Here is a 22,107-nt window from a genome sequence, read left to right on the forward strand (position 1 = left end):
CAAGGGTGGCCTAGCGCTTCTAGGCGCTACCGAGCGACCGCTACGGTCGCAGGTTCGAATCCTGCCTCGGGCATGGATGTGTGTGATGTCATTAGGTTAGTTAGGTTTAAGTAGTTCTAAGTTCTAGGGGACTGATGAACACAGCACGAAAGTGCCACAGTGCTCAGAGCCATTTGAACCATTAAACACTGTACACAAATTAGCCAACTCCTAACGCAAAGACCCCGCTTCACAACCAAACCCAAACACAAATAAACAAACCTACCTCTAATCATAGACCATAAGCCGAATGACAGATATGAACACGCAAATGACGAGAATGCTCAACCACGATTCATGGAGAACTAACGCTGATTAAACCAGACATTGCTGCATTACCAACCACCTTGTAGATATCTCTGTAGTCAGACATGTATGAGACTAGGTCCAGACCTCCGTATCGCGAAGATCGATTGTGACAGCTTAGTATCAACATATGAAGGAGTACGACACATCTGTCACAATATGGATTCATCTGTGGTTTGAGATCCTAGTCTTCATCTTCGTTCTCTTCTTCCTGTGCTACTCCTTCTTTTCCTTCTCCTTTCTCTTCACCTTCACCATCCTCTTGTCTCACACCTTCCTCTTCACCGTGACATTTACCTTTGTCCTATTATTCCTCTTATTTCTTATCTTCATTTTTGTCTTCATATTCCCTGAATGCCATCTTATTCCTCATTCTAACTGAGCGAGGTAGCGTGGCGGTTATCCCACTTGACTCTCATTCTGACGGTTCACAACCCGACCAGCCTCTTCATTTGGGATTTCCTAATTTCCCCAAATCCCTTATGTCAATTGCCGGGACAAGTCCTTGGAAAGGGCACAGCTGATTTCCTTATCCATCCTTCTTCAATCTATATATATTAGTGCTGCGTATCTAATAACCTTCAATGTCGACGGGTACACTATGTGATCAAAAGTATCCGGACAACTGGCTGAAAATAACTTACAAGTTCGTGGCGCCCTCCAACGGTATTGCTGGAATTCAGTTAGGTATAGGTCCACTCTTAGCCTTGATGACAGCTTCCACTCTCGCAGGCCTACGTTCAATCAGGTGCTGGAAGGTTTTCTGGGGGATGGCGGCCCATTATTCACGGAGTGCTGCACTGAGGAGAGGTATCGACGTCGGTAGGTGAGGCCTGGCACGAAGTCGGCGTTCCAAAACATCCCAAAGCTGTTCTATAGGATTTAGGTCAGGACTCTGAGCAGGCCAGTCCATTACAGAAATGTTATTGTCGTGTAACTACTCGGCCAAGGCCGTGCATTATGAACAGGTGCTCGATCGTGTTGAAAGATGCAGTCGCCATCCCTGAATTGCTCTTCAACAGTAGGTAGCAAGAAGGTGCTTCAAACATCAATGTGGACCTGTAATGTGATAGTGCCACGCAAAACGACAAAGGGTGCAAGCCCACTCCATGAAAAACACGGCCACACTATAACTACCACCGCCTCCGAATTTTACTGTTGACACTACACACGCTGGCAGATGACGTTCACCGGGCATTCGCCATACCCACACCCTGCCATCGGATCGCCACGTTGTGTTCCGTGATTTGTCACTAGATACAATGTTTCTCCACTGTTCAATCGTCCAATGTTTACGCTCCTTCCACCAAGCGAGGCGTCGTTTGGCATTTACCGGCGTGATGTGTGGCTTATGAGCAGCCACTCGACCATGAAATCCAAGTTTTCTCTCCTCCCGCCTAACTGTCATAGTACTTGCAGTGGATCCTGATGCAGTTTGGAATTCCTGTGTGATGGTCTGAATAGATGTCCGCCTATTACACATTACGACCCTCTTCAACTGTCGGTGGACCTCTCACTCAACAGACGAGGTCCGCCTGTACACTTTTGTGCTGTAAGTGTCCCTTCACGTTTCCACTTCACTATCACATCGGAAGCAGTGGATCTAGGAATGTTTAGGAGTTTGGAAATCTCACATGCAGACGTATGACGCAAGTGGCACCCAATCACCTGACCACGTTCGGAGTCCGTGAGTTCCACGGAGCGCCCCATAATGCTCTAATGACTACTGAGGTCGCTGGCAGTAGGTGGCAGCACAATGCACCTAATATGAAAAACCTATGTTTTTGGGGATGTCTGGTAACTTTTGATCATATAGTGTACCATACCTCAATCTTCTTTCATCGTCGTTGAGGTCGTGGTCGTTTTGATACTCATGTTTCCTTCTCATTTCCAACGACGAAGTTGGCCTCACATTTGCGAGATTTCTGCTTCAAATCCTCTCCTTACCATCCGTAAATAGCTTAAAGCGCATACCAGCCGGCCGGAGTGATCGACCGGTTCTAGGCGCTACAGTCTGGAACCGCGCGACCGCTACGGTCGCAGGTTCGAATCCTGCCTCGGGCATGGATGTGTGTGATGTCCTTAGGTTAGTTAGGTTTAAGTAATTCTAAGTTCTAGGGGACTGATGACCTCAGAAGTTAAGTTCCATAGTGCTCAGAACCATTTGAACCATTTTTTAAAGCGCATAACAATATCGTTCCACTGTAAAAGGCAATGCTGATTTCCTCCAGTATCCTTACGGAATTCTAACCGGTCCTCCATCTCTTATGACCTCATCGTCAAAAGGACAAAAAACCCTAATGCCCGTTCCCTTCTTCCGCGGCCCAGCGTTACCTATTTCCTTCATATTTCGTTTTATTCTCATGCCCTCTATCACCCTTTAGTTATCTTTTGTCCTGAAGTTAATTTTTGTAGTCATATTCTGCTTTAGCCTTGTGTCCACTTTACCTTCTTGTTGCACTCTGCCCATTTCTTTGACTTTGCTGTTTTCTTTCCATAATTTATCCATTTGTTCCTGTAATTTCACTTCTTCCTCTCCTTTACGGTTTCTCTGTGTCCATTTCTTTATCTGTCTAGCCGCCTTCCTCTTTTTCTTCTTCTTCACCTTTTCCTTCTTCCTCTTGAATTTTGTTCTCTTTTTACTTTACTTCATCTGCTTTTTCCTCTTCATTCTCTTCTATGTCTTTAACCTCCTCTTTCCTCGTCATCTTTCTGCAGCAAGGACCCCTTCATTCCTCTGTACATCATATCTCTTTCATCATCATTCGCATTCTCCGTCAGTTCACTACGTTATATGAGGTTGAGGTCAAGAACTAGCAAAAAGTATAGACTGGGTCCATTGGAACTGAAAATATTTACTAAGACATTAGTACTGTCGTTGTGACCTTAATAATGCCAGCAAAAACGCGTGTTCATCTCTTAATGATTAACCAAATGTCACTAACAAGACATGCAACACAGTTTTGTGTTCAGTAAAAAAGTAAAACATAAAATGTTGTGCGACTAGGGCCTCCCGTCGGGTAGACCGTTCGCTGGGTGCAAGTCTTTCGATCTGAGGCCACTTCGGTGACTTGCGCGTCAATGGAGATGAAATGATGATAATTAGGGCAACACAACACCCAGTCTCTGAGCGGAGCAAATCTCCGACCCAGCCAGGAATCGAACCCAGGCCTGTTATTCTGTCGCGCTGACCACTCAGCTACCGGGGAAATTGAATTAAAATTGCTATTTACAGTAAAATAATCGGTAATGTACGATAAGGATCGAAGCAGACGAAATGAATTAAAATTTGGGCTGTGGCGGGGACTCTAACCCGGGTCTTCTCGCTTGCTAGGCAGAAATGCTAACCATTACACGACCGCAGTACGATGGTCAAGATTACTGCACGAACTATCTAAGCTGAGTGCCCTCCCCAACACAAACTTCAATTCATTTTTCCCTTACATATTGTCACTACTGTCAGGTGGTACCAATGGTACAAGGACGGCCCATTACGTCCAATGCTGGGGTGCTTGCCAATATCGGAGAGCCCTGGCAGGAGTGACAATATGTAAGGGAAAAATGAATTGAAGTTTGTGTTGGGGGAGGGCACTCAGCTTAGGCAGTTTGTGCAGTATCGTGGACCATGGTACTGAGGTGGTGTAATGGTTAGCATTTCTGCCTAGCAATAGCCGGTACGGTAGCTCAGCGTGTTCGGTCAGAGGGTTAGCTGCCCTCTGTAATAAAAAAAAACTGAGTTCATTGATTAACAATGAACTTAAATGGATGTCTTACGACGTCCGCCCCGAGCAGATGCAACGAATGAAAGCGAACAAGACCTGGGTTCGAGTCCCGGCCGCTGCACAAATTTTAATTAATTTCGTTTGCTTCGATCATTATCGTAGATAATAAAAAGAGACTTAAATGTCTCAGAGAAACATTTAATTATAATCGGTAATGAGATTAACGATTTTGGGACGTTATTTCCTTCGACACATGTGAAATACAGAGGGGTCCAAAAAATGTAGCCACTGTTTAAAAGTCCATAACTGGCAAACTAATTGACGGAGTTGTCTCATCTTTGGTAGTGAAATAGTTTGTAGTTCCGGCAATCGCCACACAAGCGTTGTATTGTGTTGTTTTGTTTTGTCAGATGACAGTCGCCGGATAGTCAGTGTTTTGTTCTTACTGCACCTAGTTACTCGAGTAAACATGCCTGGCGCAAGGCTTATATTCGATGAAAGGAAGTCAGTTTTTAAGCGTTATTTTAAGTAAGAAAACGTTAATGAGGTTCAACGGCAGTGGCAAAATGAGTATCAAACAGAGCCACTGACACATTTAACGATTCGTCGCATTCGAGACAAATTTTAAGCCGAAGGCTGTGTTAAAGATGTACACAAACAACGATCTGGACGACCTGTAACAGTAACAAGTCCAGCTAACTCCCGTCAATTGCTACAACAATTCACTCGCTCACCACAGAAGTCTGTGAGACAGTGTGCCCGTGAAACTCGAGTGAGTCGCACAAGTGTTCGGCGAATTTTGAAGACAGCAAGGTGGAAGTGCTACATCCCACGATTGCTACACGCAATGAACGAGGACAACCCAGATCGTAGAATGGAGTACTGCGAGTGGTTCACTAACATGGTGCGCAACGATGAAGAGTTTGCAGAGATGATTGTGTGGTCTGACGAGGCACAGTTCAAACTCAATGGTACAGTAAATCGCCACAATTGCATCTACTAGGCTGCCGAAAATCCAAACGTCCATGTAGACAAAGCCGTGAATCTGCCAGGAGTAAATGTGTGGTGTGGGTTGTCTTACCGGGGCTTGATTTGGGCCATTATTCTTTGACAGCACAGTTACCGGTGAGATGTACCTTCAGAAGCTTCAGACATCCATTTTACCTGCCATCCGAGACTTGTATGGAGACGGAAGAGTTTACTTTCAACAAGATGGTGCCCCAGCCCACTGCCAAAATCGTGTTAGGGCGTGTCTCGACGAAAATCTACCAAGGAGATGGGTAGGCGGTAGATGTGCTGTGGAGTATCCACCACGTTTCCCAGACCTAACTCCTCTGGACTTTTACCTTTGGGGAACACTGAAGGATGTCGTTTATCGACAAAAGCCACGCACATTGTATGAACTTCGATAATCCATCGTACATTCATGCGCAAATATCCAACTGAACACGTTGCAGTGAGCATCGTTTGTGTGTGGTTGTTAATGGTGACCATTTCGAACACCTACAGTGATATCTTTAAGTTGTACTTTAAGCTACACTTTCACCAAAAATGAGACAACTCCATCAGTTAGTTTGCAAGTTATGGACTTTTAAACAGTGGATACATTTTTTTGGACCCCTCTGTATATTCACGAAAATGTTCTGTTCCGTATCTTTTGGCTAAATATTTTTGTATATATTCCACATGCGGCGATGGTAATGACGTGGCTAAACCAGTAATGTGATTTTTAGTAAGAAATTACGATCTTGTTTATCTTTTAGTTTACGGTATGGACCGCTTTGCTTTGTAGGACCATTGTGGCTGTACTCTGACAGACTGCTCGCTGCACAGGTCGCAAGCTGCTGTCGGACGCTGGGGCGGCGGCGCTGGTAGCGGCTGCGGCGGCGGCCCGTGCGGGGGCGGCGCAGGGAGCCGGCGTGGGCGTGGGTGTGGGCGTGGGCGTGGGGGCGCACCGCGGCTCCGCGGGCTCCGAACCGGCACTGTCGTCGCTGGGGCTGGCGACGGCGCGGGAGGCGGCGAGGGAGGCGCCGGCCCCCAGGGGGCGCCGGCCCGGCTCTGGCGGCGGGGTCGGCGGAGGCGGGGGCAGGGACGCGGGGGCGGCGGAGGCGGCGGAGGCGGCGCCGCGGCGCTGGCTGCTGGGCAAGGCGCGCTGGCTGCTGCGCTGCGTGCGGCGGGAACGGCGGCACGCCGGGCGGCGCGCGCGCTCCGACGAGTACGCCTACCAGATCGCCGAGATCCAGCAGCGCCAGAAGCAGAAGCAGCACAAGCGCGCCTCCTCCGTCTCCTCCTCCGAGAACTTCAGGTAGGCCCACCTCCCGGGTGGGAAGTAAGCGCTGCGCAGATGCAGACGCGTTTCTGCCATTGTTTCTAAGGGTACCAAAGTCACCTAATATCGTGTCGGACTTCATTTTGTCCGGCGTAGTCCAGCAGCCAGACGTCGCATCGACTTAACAAGTCCTTGGAAGTCCCCTGCAGAAATAATGAGCCTTGCTGCCTCTATACCCGTCCATAATTGGGAAAGTGTTGCCGGTGCAAGATTTTGTGCACCAACTGATCACTCCATTTTGTCCCACAAATTCACGTCGGTCGATCTGGGCGGCCAAACCATTCGCTTGAATCGCAAACAATTGTGGCCCAGTGACAAGACGCACTGTCATCCATAAAAACATAAAGTCCAAGAAGCGAAATATAAACATTTCCATACAATGATCAGTTCAGTTGGACCAAAGCATGTAGTCCATTCAATGTAAACACAGTCTGCCCCGATAGCTGAGGGGTCAGCGTGACGGACTGCCGTGCTACGAGCCCGCGTTCGATTCCCGGCTGGCTCGGAGATTTCCTGCGCTCAGCGGCTGGGTGTTGTGTTGTCTTCATCATCATTTCATCCCCACCTGGCGCGCAGGCAGCCCAATGTGGCGTCGAATGTAATAAGACATGCACCAAGGCGGCCGGACCTGCCCCGCAAGGGACCTCCCGGCCAATGACGCCAAACGCTCATTTCCATTTCCAATGTAAACACAGCGCAAACCATAATGGAGCCAACACCAGTGTGCACAGTACCTTGTTGACAACTTGCATCCGTGGCTTCGTGGGATCTGCACCACAGTCGAACCCTGCTGAAATCGGGATTCATCTGACCAGGTAACGGGTTTCCAGTCGTCTAGGTTCCAACCAATATGGCAGCGAGCCCAGGAGAGGCGTTGTAGACGGTGTCGTGCTGGTAGCAAAGGCACTCACGTCTGTCGTCCGCTGGTATAGTCCACTAACGCCAAATTTCCCCTCACTGTCCTAATGTATACGTTCGTCGTATTGATTTCTGCGGTTATTTCACGCAGCGTTGCTTGTCTATTAGCACTGACAACTCCACACAAATGCCGCTGCTTTCGGTCGTTAAGGGAAGGTCGTGGGCCACGGCCTTCTCCGTGGTGGGAGGTAATGCCTGACATTTGCTATTCTCAGCACACTCTTGACACTGTGTGTCTCAGAGTATTGAATGTCCTAACGATTCCCGAAACGGAATTTCCAGTGCATCTAGCACCAACTATCATTCCACACTAAAAGTCTGTTCATTCCCGTCGTGCGGCCATGATCGCGTCGGATTCACATGAATCGATCGAGTGCAAAAGACAACTCTGCTAACGCACTGCCCTTTTCTACCTTATATGCGCGATACTACAGCCATTTGTATATGCTCATGTCGCTATCCCATGGCTTTTGTCACCTTGGTGTATGTTGCTGGCTGTGTCATTTCGTGAGTGTTGTTTTCGATTCATTACTTTTGTATAATGATCGATTTAGAAATTAAAGTGTTTCGAGTGTGTCCAAAGAATGCCAGGTTGTGCTGTTGTTGGCTGTAGCACTCACAATTGCAACATTAAAACAATTAAAATACTGCTTTTTACTTTCCTTCGCGACGTATGGGTACAAAACATTTAACTGTCGAAATGCTGTGAATACTGTACTTCCTAGAACACGTTGTCGTCATTTAAAAAAACTGATTATGTTGGAGACTTCTGTGCGGAGCTGCTAAATCTACCGGCGAAACAAGAGTTTAAGAGAATGACTCAACAATCGTGTTATCTGCCTTGTATTAGTAGCGCCATGATGGCACTCCACGTCCAACAGAAGAAAGAAGGAACGTTTCGACAAATGTGAGATACAACAAGCACAGAGACTTTGGAAAAGCTTTCACCAATGAAGCAGAGTGTATATTTATAGATGAAGTTATTTTTAACGATTAAAGTCAGTTTACAGAATTCGACAGCGACATTGTAAAGGAAAAATGCTCAACTGTAAAACGAGTGCACGAAACTGCGAGATTTTCAAAATCAGTTGTCGTCGATGAAACGACGTCTGTACGATGACTAAAGTAATAAAAATACAACGGTGTCTCGTGAAATTAATCGAATTGGGAAAAATATTTTCACTTTATCAAGTCAGAAGATTGTTACTGAGGTCAGAACGAGTTCGATCCATGAAAGAAGACCTAGGCGAGTTGATTATTTTGTGCGCCGCTTCGCAGAAAATTTACAATTTTCCAAAGGAAAAACTCGGATATCCTTCATCTGCAGCGTCGACCTTGCGTATTTAGATAAACAGCAGATTCAGTTGTCATCCAGGTATACTGAAGGATATTTTAGATATATGAGCTAATTCAGATGCACAATTAAACAAGGCCAATCGCCGTCATAATAACGGCAATTGGTATTGTTTTATTGGATATTGACCAGCAGTAGTCCCATACTCCAGACAGAAGATGGAGTTACAGTCATAATTCAAATACTTTTTGCAGATAAGGCACTTACATAATTTTTTTAAACCTATTAGTTGAAGTTTTTTAACTTTTGACGAATACAAAACGAAAATGAACCTTATATAGATCTTTTTTGCACGTTAAAACTGTTCTCAGAGCCGGCTTAGAATACTGTATGCTCATTTCGACCATTTACTTTGACAGAAAACTGCAAAGATAGACTATACTGTACGCTTTGTTTGCGTGTTTCGATTCGACACATGTCTGCAATTTTTTTAAATCAGCAGCGTCCGCTTGAAAGTTACCCAAGTTACAGAATGTAGCAATAGAATACTAGCACTAGCAGAATAGCAATTTACATTTCATTATTTTAGAAGAACCTGAAACCCAACACAAATACATCTCATAAGTGCGCAGTCCACATGTTGTAGCACTGTTCCAGAGGTAGACGCTGTTCCTTAATGACGTCACTGTATCAGCCAATAGCATCCCAAAAATTATTTTTCTAAGGGCCCTGGTCTGCGACACTACTGAGATCCAGTTGTCTCTGTAAAGGCTAGACTACACAATGACACTAGGGTGCGAAACCAAATTTCGAAATTGCGCTTCCGCCCACTGTACATGCATGACACGCGGTTGCGCAAGTCACTGCCGACACTACACCGTTTCGGCTTGTTTCAACATTGGGAACACGCAACTTATAGTTCCGTGCGACTTTTGGTTGGTTGGTTGTTTTGGGTGAGGGGACCAAACAGCGAGGTCATCAGTCCCATCGGATTAGGGAAGGATGGGGAAGGAAGTCGGCCGTGCCGAAGCGATTTTGAGAAATCACGGAAAACCTAAATCAGGATGGCCGGAAGCGGGTTTGAACCGTCGTCCTTCCGAATGCACCTGACGTCTAAGGTCTTGTGACAATTTCCCTTTAGAGGTGCAACATATCACTTTATTTCGAGTCATCGTTTTCCTAGGTTTCCATAGCTTTAATTGTCGATCGAGTTACATTCCAGAGATGTTTGCGCCCTACTTCAAACACCGCTATAGCCATTTTCGTTGTACTCGCTGTTAAAGGCTCAATTTATCACTGAGACAGTAGCTATGCGGAATGGATTCTAGGGCAACGTAACTGTGAAACGCATAAAAGGATCAGTGTGAACTTATTTATAACTGCGAATTATTTACGGATTCTTATCGCTCAAGCACTTAAGAAATACTAATACAAATCCGACTGTGATATTCGTGAAGGCTAGAATTTCAGAGTCACTTTATTTTGTTGATCGATGAACCTGCCGCACGTGCCAAATTTAGACATTCAGATTATTCAGCTTAAAGTCTACAATAACTAAAAATTTTATCCAATGCCAACTGCCGTCAGATAAGACGAATATTGTCGTCGTATTGAATACTAGCACTCGCAAACAAAGCACTCTCGTAGTAGTCGTTCTTTTATGATAATGCCTGGCAAGCACTATTGTAGGGGTACATTGGGGACCGCGTTTACGTCACTCCACTGCCAAGAACAGTAATCATCTCAGGGAACGCATCAGTTTTGCTGTGGTGACCGTTGACAGCATGTTGTTACAGAAGGTATGGAACGTATGTGACTGCCGTTGGACTTGTGTCGCGCGACCAGAGGGTGAGTCACAGAACATCTGTAGAATGTAAAATGCACCCTTGGTGAGTTTATGGTTCTATTCATGAATCAGTCACATGTGTACATGTATTACTTTGGAAAATATTGGGCTTTGGAAACGAATGATTTATTTATAATAGCCCTGTATATTATTTTGTTGATGACCTTTGTCTTTGTCGCATTCGGGAGGACGACGGTTCAATCCCGCGTCCGGCCATCCTGATTTAGGTTTTCCGTGATTTCCCTGAATCGCTCCAGGCAAATGCCGGGATGGTTCCTATGAAAGGGCATGGCCGACTTCCTTCCCCGTCGTTCCCTAATCCGATGAGACCGATGACCTCGCTGTTTAGTCTGTTCCCCCAAACAACCCAACCGCAACCTTTGTGTGTTTTATCCCTGTCTAATTCATGTTGTTGTTGTTGTGGTCTTCAGTCCTGAGACTGGTTTGATGCAGCTCTCCATGCTATTCTATCCTGTGCAAGATTCTTCATCTCCCAGTACCTACTGCAACCTACATCCTTCTGAATCTGCTTAGTGTATTCATCTCTTGGTCTCCCCCTACGATTTTTACCCTCCACGCTGCCCTCCAATACTAAATTGCTGATCCCTTGATGCCTCAGAACATGTCCTACCAACCGATCCCTTCTTCTGGTCAAGTTGTGCCACAAACTTCTCTTCTCCCCAATCCTATTCAATACTTCCTCATTAGTTATGTGGTCTACCCATCTAATCTTCAGCATTCTTCTGTAGCACCACATTTCGAAAGCTTCTATTCTCTTCTTGTCCAAACTATTTACCGTCCATGTTTCACTTCCATACATGGCTACACTCCATACAAATACTTTCAGGAACGACTTCCTGACACTTAAATCTATACTCGATGTTAGCAAATTTCTCTTCTTCAGAAACGCTTTCCTTGCCATTGCCAATCTACATTTTATATCCTCTCTACTTCGACCATCATCAGTTAGTTTGCTCCCCAAATAGCAAAACTCCTTTACTACTTTAAGTGTCTCATTTCCTAATCTAATACACTCAACATCACCCGACTTAATTCGACTACATTCCATTATCCTCGTTTTGCTTTTGTTGATGTTCATCTTATATCCTCCCTTCAAGACACCATCCATTCCGTTCAACTGCTCTTCCAAGTCTTTTGCTGTCTCTGATAGAATTACAATGTCATCGGCGAACCTCAAAGTTTTTATTTCTTCTCCATGGATTTTAATACCTACTCCGAATTTTTCTTTTGCTTCCTTTACTGCTTGCTCAATATACAGATTGAATAACATCGGGGAGAGGCTACAACCCTGCCTTACTCCCTTCCCAACCGCTGCTTCCCTCTCATGCCCCTCGACTCTTATAACTGCCATCTGGTTTCTGTACAAATTGTAAATAGCCTTTCGCTCCCTGTATTTTACCCCTGCCACCTTTAGAATTTGAAAGAGAGTATTCCAGTCAACATTGTCAAATTCATATATTTTGTAAAGTAGTCTGTTTACAACCCCTTGCAAGTTGCGACGAATCTGATTGCCTTACTCGGTCAAGACACACCAGGAATGACAACTAATTTTCCCACGGACAGTGCACAAGTTGGAGACACTCACTTAAACGGAGTGAATCCCAACCGACAAAAAGATGTCAAATAAACGATCACTTTTCGAAATCCCGTAATTGCCTCCCTTTGCGACGCATAACGTTGAAATTTGGCTCAAAGGTGCCTACAACGTTCCTCTGTAATGGTGAAAAAGCGTGGTACCCTGTGACGTCATTCTCGGTTATTTCACCCCTTATTTTGACGTTTCTGCGATGGAGGTCAGAACCGCGCATCCAGAATGGAAATCACACGGATTGTTATGGGTGGCCGAGGAAAACGTTTCGGACACACCGCCACTCAAAATCGACCCGAAAAGGCACCAGGAGGGGAAGGGGGTGGGCATCAGTTCAAATGGTTCAAATGGCTCCGAGCACTATGGGACTTAACATCTGAGATCATCAGTCCCCTAGAACTTAGAACTACTTAAACCTAACTAACCTAAGGACATCTCACACACCCATGCCCGAGGCAGGATTCGAACCTGCGACCGCAGCGGTCGCGCGGTTCCAGACTGTAGCGCCTAGAAACGCTCGGCCACGCCGGCCGGCTGGCATCAGTGAAACCACCTCTTTCCCTGGGGCGTTGGTTCCCACACATTTCGCGGTTGACAACGCCAAAGTTTCACACTGTTGACACACTCGGACGTTTTAACTCATTCACAAGGACACTGTATGGCTGCATTCTACTGTATGTGATCACGCCCCTTTGGAGTACAGCGCGCCCGTAAGTTTTGCACTAGTGTACGGGTTGGAACCACGAGGAATCATTGAAAACCATTTAAAAAATTTGAACGTGATCCGAATCAGCAAAGGGTACTTATATGCTTCATCAACGCTTCTGTTTTCCGCCCTCCTGTGGCGGGATCACTTGCCAGTGCAACATTAATAAGTGCGTCAATAAAACGGGAAAGGGCCCTCTAGCACCCCCACTTTGGCGTCACCTTCGGTCACACATCCCCACATTCATTGAGCATGTTACTAATGTACGAGACTATTCGGAAAGTCAGATCCGATGGGGTGCGGAATGGAAACCACAGTGACAATCCGATGAAGCTTTGCACAGATGTGTTGGGCAGTGTCTCCAGTATGTACATCGATCGCGTCACGTCGCTCTTTTCAGTTCAGAGTGCACAGTGAGTACGGAAAGATGCTTAGAACAGTAGTGTCTCCCGCCAAGTAGGAGGGCCCTGTGTGAGATTTCGCCTGAATTCATGCAGCCCACAAAACATAACTGTCATACTTTTCCTTCTGCATGACAATTCTCGGCCGCACGCTGGAGGGGTAGTGAAGATGCTCCTGCAACGCTTTCGATGGGAAGTGTTTGATCCAAAACAGAGGCCATCATTGACTCTCCCTGAGTTTCATCTCTGCTCACGTGAACCACTAGCTGTGAAGACAACGAAAAGGCACAGACTACGACCTGTAGACCAGCGTAGAGCATTGGCAGGGAGCACAGGCGGCTTCCTTCTATGACGAGGGTACTGGAAAGTTGACACAACGTTACGAGAAATGTCTAAATCACAGCGGCGACTATGTAGAGAAGTAGCTGGAAGTGCTGCTAACTGTAGCAATTCAAACATTTTTTATTTTCATGGTGGTTTCCCTTTTGATACCGATCGGACCTTACATTCCGAATAGCGATCGTACCTATCAGAAACTTCGACACCAATTAAGCCTGCCCGCTGCTCTAGTGTATGAAGGTAGGAAAACTGCACCAAGGGGGTGTCGAGGCCGGTTGCCTAACCTTCAGACGCTAGTGGAGCCACCAGGCCGATATGGGACCAAAACTTCTGAAATTTCTAACATGCAAAAGATCAGTGCGTCGGAGTTGCCAAACTTATGTTGCAGTCATGCATAACAATGCCAGAGGAGGGTGCGATACAGTAGGGCTGAAAACACATAAACACCCGTTGCTGCTTCGGAATGGTTTTGAACAGTTCCTAGCGTTCCACCCTGTATACAAAAGCAAGAATTGTGGTCGCGCGCCGGCCGCGGTGACCGAGAGGTTATGGGCGCTTCAGTCTGGAACCGCGCGACTGCTCCGCCCGCAGGTTCGAATCCTGCCTCGTGCATGGATGTGTGTGATGGTTCAAATGGCTCTGAGCACTATGGGGCTTAACATCTGAGGTCATCAGTCCCCTAGAACTTAGAACTATTTAAACCTAACTAACCTAAGGACATCACACACATCCATGCCCGAGGCAGGATTCGAACCTGCGACCGTAGCGGTCACGCGGTTCCAGACTGAAGCGGCTAGAACCGCTCGGCCGCACCGGCCGGCTGTGTGTGATGTCCTTAGGTTAGTTAGGTTTAAGTAGTTCTAAGTTCTAGGGGACTGATGACCTCAGATGTTAAGCCCCATAGTGCTCAGAGCCATTTGACCCATTTTTTGGTCGCGCTACACTCCAAATGGGTCGGATGACGTTCACTGGGGCTGCAGCCCCACGAGGTCTTTAGAGAGGGTTGAATCGCACGAAGGTTTTCAGCAGTGTCTGATGTTGTCAAGAACATCTGTCTGTCACTCATCGCACTGCAAACTGTCGTTTTAAACCGTGAAATGTGTGGGAATCAACGCCCCAGGGAAACGGGTGGTTTAATTGACGCCCTTTATGAAACCCCAGAGGTCATTTCGTGTCAGTTCGAACGGCCATGTGTCTGAAATGTTTTCCTCGACCACCCATAACAAAACCGTGTGATTTCAACGCTGAGTATCACGGTTCTGACCTCCATTGCAGAGATATCAAAAGAAATAGTGACACGTAGGTAAGATGGGCGGACCGGCCGTTGTGGCCGAGCGGTTCTAGGCGCTTCAGTCTGGAACCGCGCTGCTGCTAGGTCGCAGGTTCGAATCCTGCCTCGGGCATCGATGTGTATGCTGTCCTTAGGATAGTTAGGTATAAGTAGTTCTAAGTCTAGGGGAATGACGACGTCGGATGTTAAGTCCCACAGTGCTTAGAGCCATTTTTTAGGATGGGCGGTTAGGACCTTCTCTTCTTGTGACATGTCCACAGTGGCTTAGGCAAAATTGTGGTGGAATTTGGTGCCAATGTGACATCATGAAGCAACCTTACAGCTCATATAAACCTCCGAGTTTTGGTCTTTTTTCGCATGTATCGACCCTATCAGGCCGGATTGAGGGAGGACATAGAAGCAATTCAGAGGCGGGCTGCTAGATTTGTTACTGGTAGGTTTGATCATCACGCGAGTGTTACGGAAATGCTTCAGGAACTCGGGTGGGAGTCTCTGGGGGAAAGGAAGCGTCCTTTTCGTGAATCGATACTGAGGAAATTTAGAGAACCAGCATTTGAGGCTGACTGCAGTACAGGTTTACTGCCGCCAACTTGTATTTCGCGGAAAGACCACAAAGATAAGATAAGAGAGATTAGGGCTCGTACAGAGGCATACAGGCAGTCATTTTTCCCTCGTTCTGTTTTGGAGTGGAACAGGGAGAGAAGATGCTAGCCGGCCGCGATGGTCTCGCGGTTCTAGGCGCTCAGTCCGGAGCCGCGCGACTGCTGCGGTCGCAGGTTCGAATCCTGCCTCGGGCATGGATGTGTGTGATGTCCTTAGATTAGTTAGGTTCAAGTAGTTCTAAGTTCTAGGGGACTGATGACCACAGATGTTGAGTCCCATAGTGCTCAGAGCCATTTGAACCATTTTAGAAGATGCTAGTTGTTGTACGAGGTACCCTCCGCCACGCACCGTATGCTGGTTTGCGGAGTATGTATGTAGACGTAGATGTAGATGTACTGCTGTTTGGAGCGTCTTCGAACCCGAGGGTGACGTCGCAGAGTGCCGCGCGTTTGCACTATTACAGGCGAGGGCTGTAGGCACCATTGAGTCAAATTTCAAACTTAGACGTCGCAATGTGAGGCAATTGCGCGGTTTCGAAAATGATCCTGTAATGCTGTTGCGCAGTGTAGTGGTGCTGCAGCACGAACGCTTGCCTACTGCTGCTGCGTCTGCTACTGCGCGCGCTGACGTCAGCTCTGGCGGCGTTCGCAGCTCTTCGCGGTCGGACTCGTGGCGGCACGCGGCGCCGCACCACCACTGCGGCATCCCGATGCGGCTGCTGGACCCCAAGCGGCGCGCCTCCTCGTGGCTGGTGACGCGCAAGACGTCGCAGGACTCGAACCTGTCCAGCTCGCGCAACGACTCGTCCGGCTCGGCGACGACGGCGAGCACCAGCACCTGGAAGCTGTCGCGCTCCAGCGCCTCCAGCGACGCGCGGCACGCACAGGCGGCGGCCGTGGCGGCCGCGGCGGCGGCAGCGGCTGCCTCCATCGTCGCACCCTGTAAGTCACAACGCTGCCGCTCTGCGTCTAACACTCTTCCTCTTGTGAGTTATTGCGAGGGCAATTCAAAAGTACCAACAAACTACCAGTATTAAATACAGTTCCGCACTGTCGCCTGATAAACAAAGTAAGATCCTACGTATGGCTATTGTGATCAAAATGCCCAAGGGCGTGCGCTATGTTGTAACGCCCCCTTAGAAAAATTAATGAATTACTGTGCTGGGGCCCTGACTAACATTAACCTATACCTTTCACAAATCACTTTCCTCACAAAAATCTTCGTTACTCGAACTACTGCAATACAGCGAGCGCCACTACTGCCAGCTAAATAAAAGATTCAAACAACAGCTGATTAGCACAGTTAGCAAATGAAAGATTTTGATAAAGAACAAACAATGTATTTGCCTTAATAGTGTTCAAAAGTCATAATATATATATATCAGTTCATGACATCCAGTCTTACAAATTTACTGTCTCTGTCCAGATCACCCGCTCTCCAAACTTCGCCATCTCACTCCCCACATCCACCACTGCTGGCGGCTCACCTCCAACTGCGCAAAGCTACGCGCTGTTAACATCCAGCTGGCCAACACTACAATAGCGAATATTACAATTCCAACCAGCCACAGACTGCTCACAGCACAGCCAGTGATTTTCATACAGAGCGCTACGTGGCGTTACCAATAAAAAAAAACTATACAGACTACTTACATAGCCCCCATGCTCCCCACAAAAAATTTTACAAATTGTTTTGTTTTTCTCAAAGTTTGAGCAGTAAAAGAAAATGCACACGGAAGTAGTGAAGTTCCATGCTGTCTTGAAGAAGTAGTGTTGTCCTTCCAACGGGAATACAGTGCTGACTCTTGACATGCAAGCGGGTAATGGGCCACAACAGAGCAAACCCACAGCAGATTCAGTCGAAGTTGAAGAATATTGGTAGGTAGGTCATCACAGAACAGACCCACTGTAGTCCTGGTAGAGATTATGGTATTGGTGGGCCACCAGAGGTGCAGACCCACTGCAGTCCTTGTAGAAATAATGGTATTGGTGAGTCATCAAAGGTGTAGACGCACTGTAGTCCTTGTAGAGATGGCCAGCAGCCATCTGTTGCACTGTGCAGGTGCACAATCACCATCGAAGAGTCCTTAATAGTGTTCAAAAATCATAATATATATAGCAGTTCATGACATCCAATCTTACAAATTTACTGTCTCTGTCCAGATCATCCGCGCTCAAAACTCTGCCAACTCACTCCCCACATCCACCACTGCTGGCGGCTCACCTCCAACTGCGCAAAGCTACGCGCTGTTGACATCCAGCTGCCCAACACTACAATAGCGAATATTACAATCATGCCAACCAGCCACAGACTGCTCACAGCACAGCCAGTGATTTTTATACAGAGCGCTACGTGGCGTTACCAATAAAAAAACCTATACAGACTACTTACAATGTATGCTGCTCGGTATCCTGGACGACATCATCCAATTGTCCGGACCGTTCGCCAGATAGTTATGATATTTAAGGAAACAGGAAGTGTTCAGGGAGTGGCAATCTAAATGGTGCAATGTACGCTGATTTCCTACGTAATGTTCTACAGAGTACGCGAAATAACTTGCCCCCCTTCTAACAGCCGTGTACCACAAGTCTCTGGAGGAACGGAAGGTTCCAAATGATTGGAAAAGAGCACAGGTAGTTCCAGTTTTCAATAAGGGTCGTCGAGCAGATGCGCAAAACTATAGTCCTATATCTCTGACATCGATCTTTTGCATAATTTTAGAACATGTTTTTTGCTCGCGTATCCTGTCATTTCTGGAAACCCAGAATCTACTCTGTAGGAATCAACATGGATTCCGGAAACAGCGATCGTGTGAGACCCAACTCGCTTTATTTGTTCACGAGACCCATAAAATATTAGATACAGGCTCCCAGGTAGATGCCATTTTCCTTGACTTCCGGAAGGCGTTCGATACAGTTCCGCACTGTCGCCTGATGAACAAAGTAAGAGCCTACGGAATATCAGACCAGCTGTGTGGCTGGATTGAAGAGTTTTTAGCAAACAGATCACAGCATTTTGTTCTCAATGGAGAGACGTCTACAGACGTTAAAGTAACCTCTGGCGTGCCACAGGGGAGTGTTATAGGACCATTGCTTTTCACAATATACAGGATGACCGGGCCAAGTATCTCACGAAATAAGCATCAAACGAAAAAACTACAAAGAACGAAACTCGTCTAGCTTGAAGGGGGAAACCAGATGGCGCTATGGTGGCCCGCTAGATGGCGCTGCCATAGGTCAAACGGATATCAACTGCGTTTTTTTATAAATAGGAACCCCCATTTTTTATTACATATTCGTGTAGTACGTAAAGAGATATGAATTAGTTGGACCACTTTTTTCGCTTTGTGATAGATGGTGCTGTAATAGTCACAAACGTCCGCCCGATAGTTACGTTATTTAAGGAAACAGGAAGTGTTCAACCACATGTGAAACGTCAACCACGACCTTCAACAATTGATGCCGAGGTAGTTTTAGCTGCTGCCGCGGCTAATCCGTACATCAGTAGCACACAAATTGATCGAGAATAGGGAATCTCAAAAACGTCGGTGTTGAGAATGCTACATCAACATCGATTGCACCCGTACCATATTTCTATGCACCAGGAATTGCATGGCGACGACTTTGAACGTTCTGCCACTGGGCACAAGAGAAATTACGGGACGATGACAGATTTTTTGCACGCGTTCTATTTAGCGACGAAGCATCATTCACCAACAGCGGTAACGTAAACCGGCATAATATGCACTAGTGGGCAACGGAAAATCCACGAAGGCTGCGACAAGTGGAACATCAGCGAGCCTGGCGGGTTAATGTATGGTGCGGCATTATGGGAGGAAGGATAATTGGCCCACATTTTATCGATGCCGATCTAAATGGTGTACTGTATGCTGATTTCCTACGTAATGTTCTAACGATGTTACAACAAGATGTTTCACTGCATGACAGAATGGCGATGTACTTCCAACATGATGGGTGTCCAGCACATATCTCGCGTGCGGTTGAAGCGGTATTGAATAGCATATTTCATGACAGATGGGTTGGTCGTCGAACCACCATACCATGGCCCGCACGTTCACCGGATCTGACGTCCCTGGTTTTTCTTCTGTGGGGAAAGTTGAAGGATATTTGCTATCGTGATCCACCGACAACGTCTGACAACATGCGTCAGCGCATTGTCAATGCGTGTGGGAACATTACGGAAGGCGAACTACTCGCTGTTGAGAGGAATTTCGTTACACGTATTGCCAAATGCATTGAGGTTGACGGACATCATTTTGAGCATTTATTGTATTAATGTGATATTTACAGGTAATCACGCTGTAAAAGCATGCGTTCTCAAAAATGATAAGTTCACAAAGGTACATGTATCACATTGGACTAACCGAAATAAAATGTTCAAACGTACCTACGTTCTTTATTTTAATTTAAAAAACCTACCTGTTACCAAGTGTTCGTCTAAAATTGTGAGTCATATGTTTGTGACTATTACAGCGTCATCTATCACAAAGCGAAAAAAGTGGTCCAACTAACTCATATTACTTTACGTACTACACGAATATGTAATAAAAAATAGGGGTTCCTATTTTAAAAAACACAGTTGATATCCGTTTGACCTATGGCAGCGCCATCTAGCGGGCCAACCATAGCGCCATCTGGTTTTCCCCTTCAAGCTAGACAAGTTTCGTTCTTTGTAGTTTTTTCGTTTGACGCTTATTTCGTGAGATATTTGGCCCGGTCACGATCAATGGACCATCCTGTATATAAATGACCTAGTAGATATTGTCGGGAGTTCCGTGCGGCTTTTCGCAGATGATGCTGTAGTATACAGAGAAGTTGCAGCATTAGAAAATTGCAGCGAAATGTAGGAAGATCTGCAGCGGATAGGCACTTGGTGCAGGGAGTGGCAACTGACCCTTAACACAGACAAATGTAATGTATTGCGAATACATAGAAATAAGGATCCTTTATTGTATGATTATACATATTGTATGATTATACATATTTACTTCTGTAAAAAATCTGGGAGTATGCGTACGGCACGATTTGAAGTGGTATGATCATAAAAAATTAATTTTCGGTAAGGCGGGTGCCAGGTTGAGATTCATTGGGAAAGTCCTTAGAAAACGTAGTCCATCAACAAAGGAAGTGGCTTATGAAACACTCGTTCGACCTATACCTGAGTATTGCTCATCATTGTGGGATCCGTACCAGGTCTGGTTGACACAGGAGAGAGAGAAGATCCCAAGAAGAGCGGCACGTTTCGTGACAGGGTTATTTGGTAAGCGTGATAGCGTAACGGAGATGTTTAGCAAACTCAAGTGGCAGACTCTGCAAGAGAGGCTCTCTGCATCGCGGTGTAGCTTGCTGTCCAGGTTTCGAGAGGGTGCGTTTCTGGATGAGGTATCGAATATATTGCTTCTCCCTACTTATACCTCCCGAGGAGATCACGAATGTAAAATTAGAGCGATTCGAGCGCGCACGGAGGCTTTCCGTCAGTCGTTCTTCCCGCGAACCATACGCGACTGGAACAGGAAAGGGAGGTAATGACAGTGGCACTGAAAGTGCCCTCCGTCACACACCGTTGGGTGGCTTGCGGAGTATAAATGTAGATGAGATGTAACATGTCAAGCATTTGAAACTCTCTGGAAGTGAAGATGCATCATTTGAAAACGTTCCGACGTACGCCGACGGATGGCATGACAAGTTGAATAGGAAAGGCAGTTGAAACAAAATGGCCGCGTCCCTAGCTGTGAGCACTATGGGAAAACAGCTAGCAATAATACGATTTGTGTGTTCGGAGGGCGTAAAACCTCGACAAATCCATGGAAGGATGTTGGAAAGGTATGGAGATACCTGCAATCGTGAGAGAAGGGTGTACGAGGGGGTAGATGCCTTTAAAATCTCAAATGAGTAACGCTCTGGTCGTCTCAGTACGGTCGTTACGAACAACTTAAATTGGAAGGAACACATATAAAATGTTGTGGGGAAGGCTAAACAAAAACTGGGATTTTTGCCAGGACACTTGGAAAATGTAACAAATCTACTAAGGAGACTGCCTAATTACGCTTGTCCGTCCTCTCTTAGAATACCGCTGCGCGGTGTGGGGTCCTTATCAAATAGGACTGACGGAGTACATCGAAAAAGTTCAAAGAAGGGCAGCACGTTTTATATTATCGCGAAATATGGGAGAGAGTGTCACTAAATGATACAGGATTTGGACTGGACATCATTAAAAAGAAAGGCGTTTTCCGTTGCGACGTAATTTTGTTAGAAAATTCCAGTCATCAACTTTCTCATTCGAATGCGAAAATATTCTGTTGACACCGACCTACATAGGGACGAACGATCACCACGATAAAGTAAGGGATATCAGAGCTCGTACGGAAAGATATAGGTGTTCGTTCTTTCCGCGCGCTATACGAGATTGGAATCATAGAGAATTGTGAAGGTGGTTCGATGAACTCTCTGCCATGCACTTAAATGTGAGTTGCAGAGTATCCATGTATATGTAGATGCAGACGAGACTGTAGGCCGCGCTAACGCCATAACTTGTGAGAACCGACGTATTTCTGTAGAAGTTTCAGCCGGAGAACTGAATATCAGTGTTCGATCCGCTCATACCAGCAGTACTAGCGAGATTATCAAGTACCCTCTTTTGTGCACACGATGGGTGCCTAGGATGCTCACTGATGAACACGAGAT

The 22,107-nt window shown here is 46.4% G+C and overlaps 1 protein-coding gene across 1 annotated transcript in view; it reads left to right on the forward strand.

Moving 5' to 3' along the window:
• LOC126095461 (leucine-rich repeat-containing G-protein coupled receptor 5-like) overlaps nt 1–22,107 on the forward strand; it is a 1,115,085-nt gene that overhangs the window by 1,075,388 nt on the left and 17,590 nt on the right. Inside the window, exons 20-21 of the mRNA XM_049910253.1 lie at nt 5,901–6,372; nt 16,055–16,295. Coding sequence (XP_049766210.1) covers nt 5,901–6,372; nt 16,055–16,295 — 713 coding nt within the window. The remainder of the gene's footprint in view (nt 1–5,900; nt 6,373–16,054; nt 16,296–22,107) is intronic.

The sequence above is a fragment of the Schistocerca cancellata genome, chromosome 8 (assembly GCF_023864275.1).
Source record: "Schistocerca cancellata isolate TAMUIC-IGC-003103 chromosome 8, iqSchCanc2.1, whole genome shotgun sequence".
Classification (NCBI taxonomy): domain Eukaryota; kingdom Metazoa; phylum Arthropoda; class Insecta; order Orthoptera; family Acrididae; genus Schistocerca; species Schistocerca cancellata.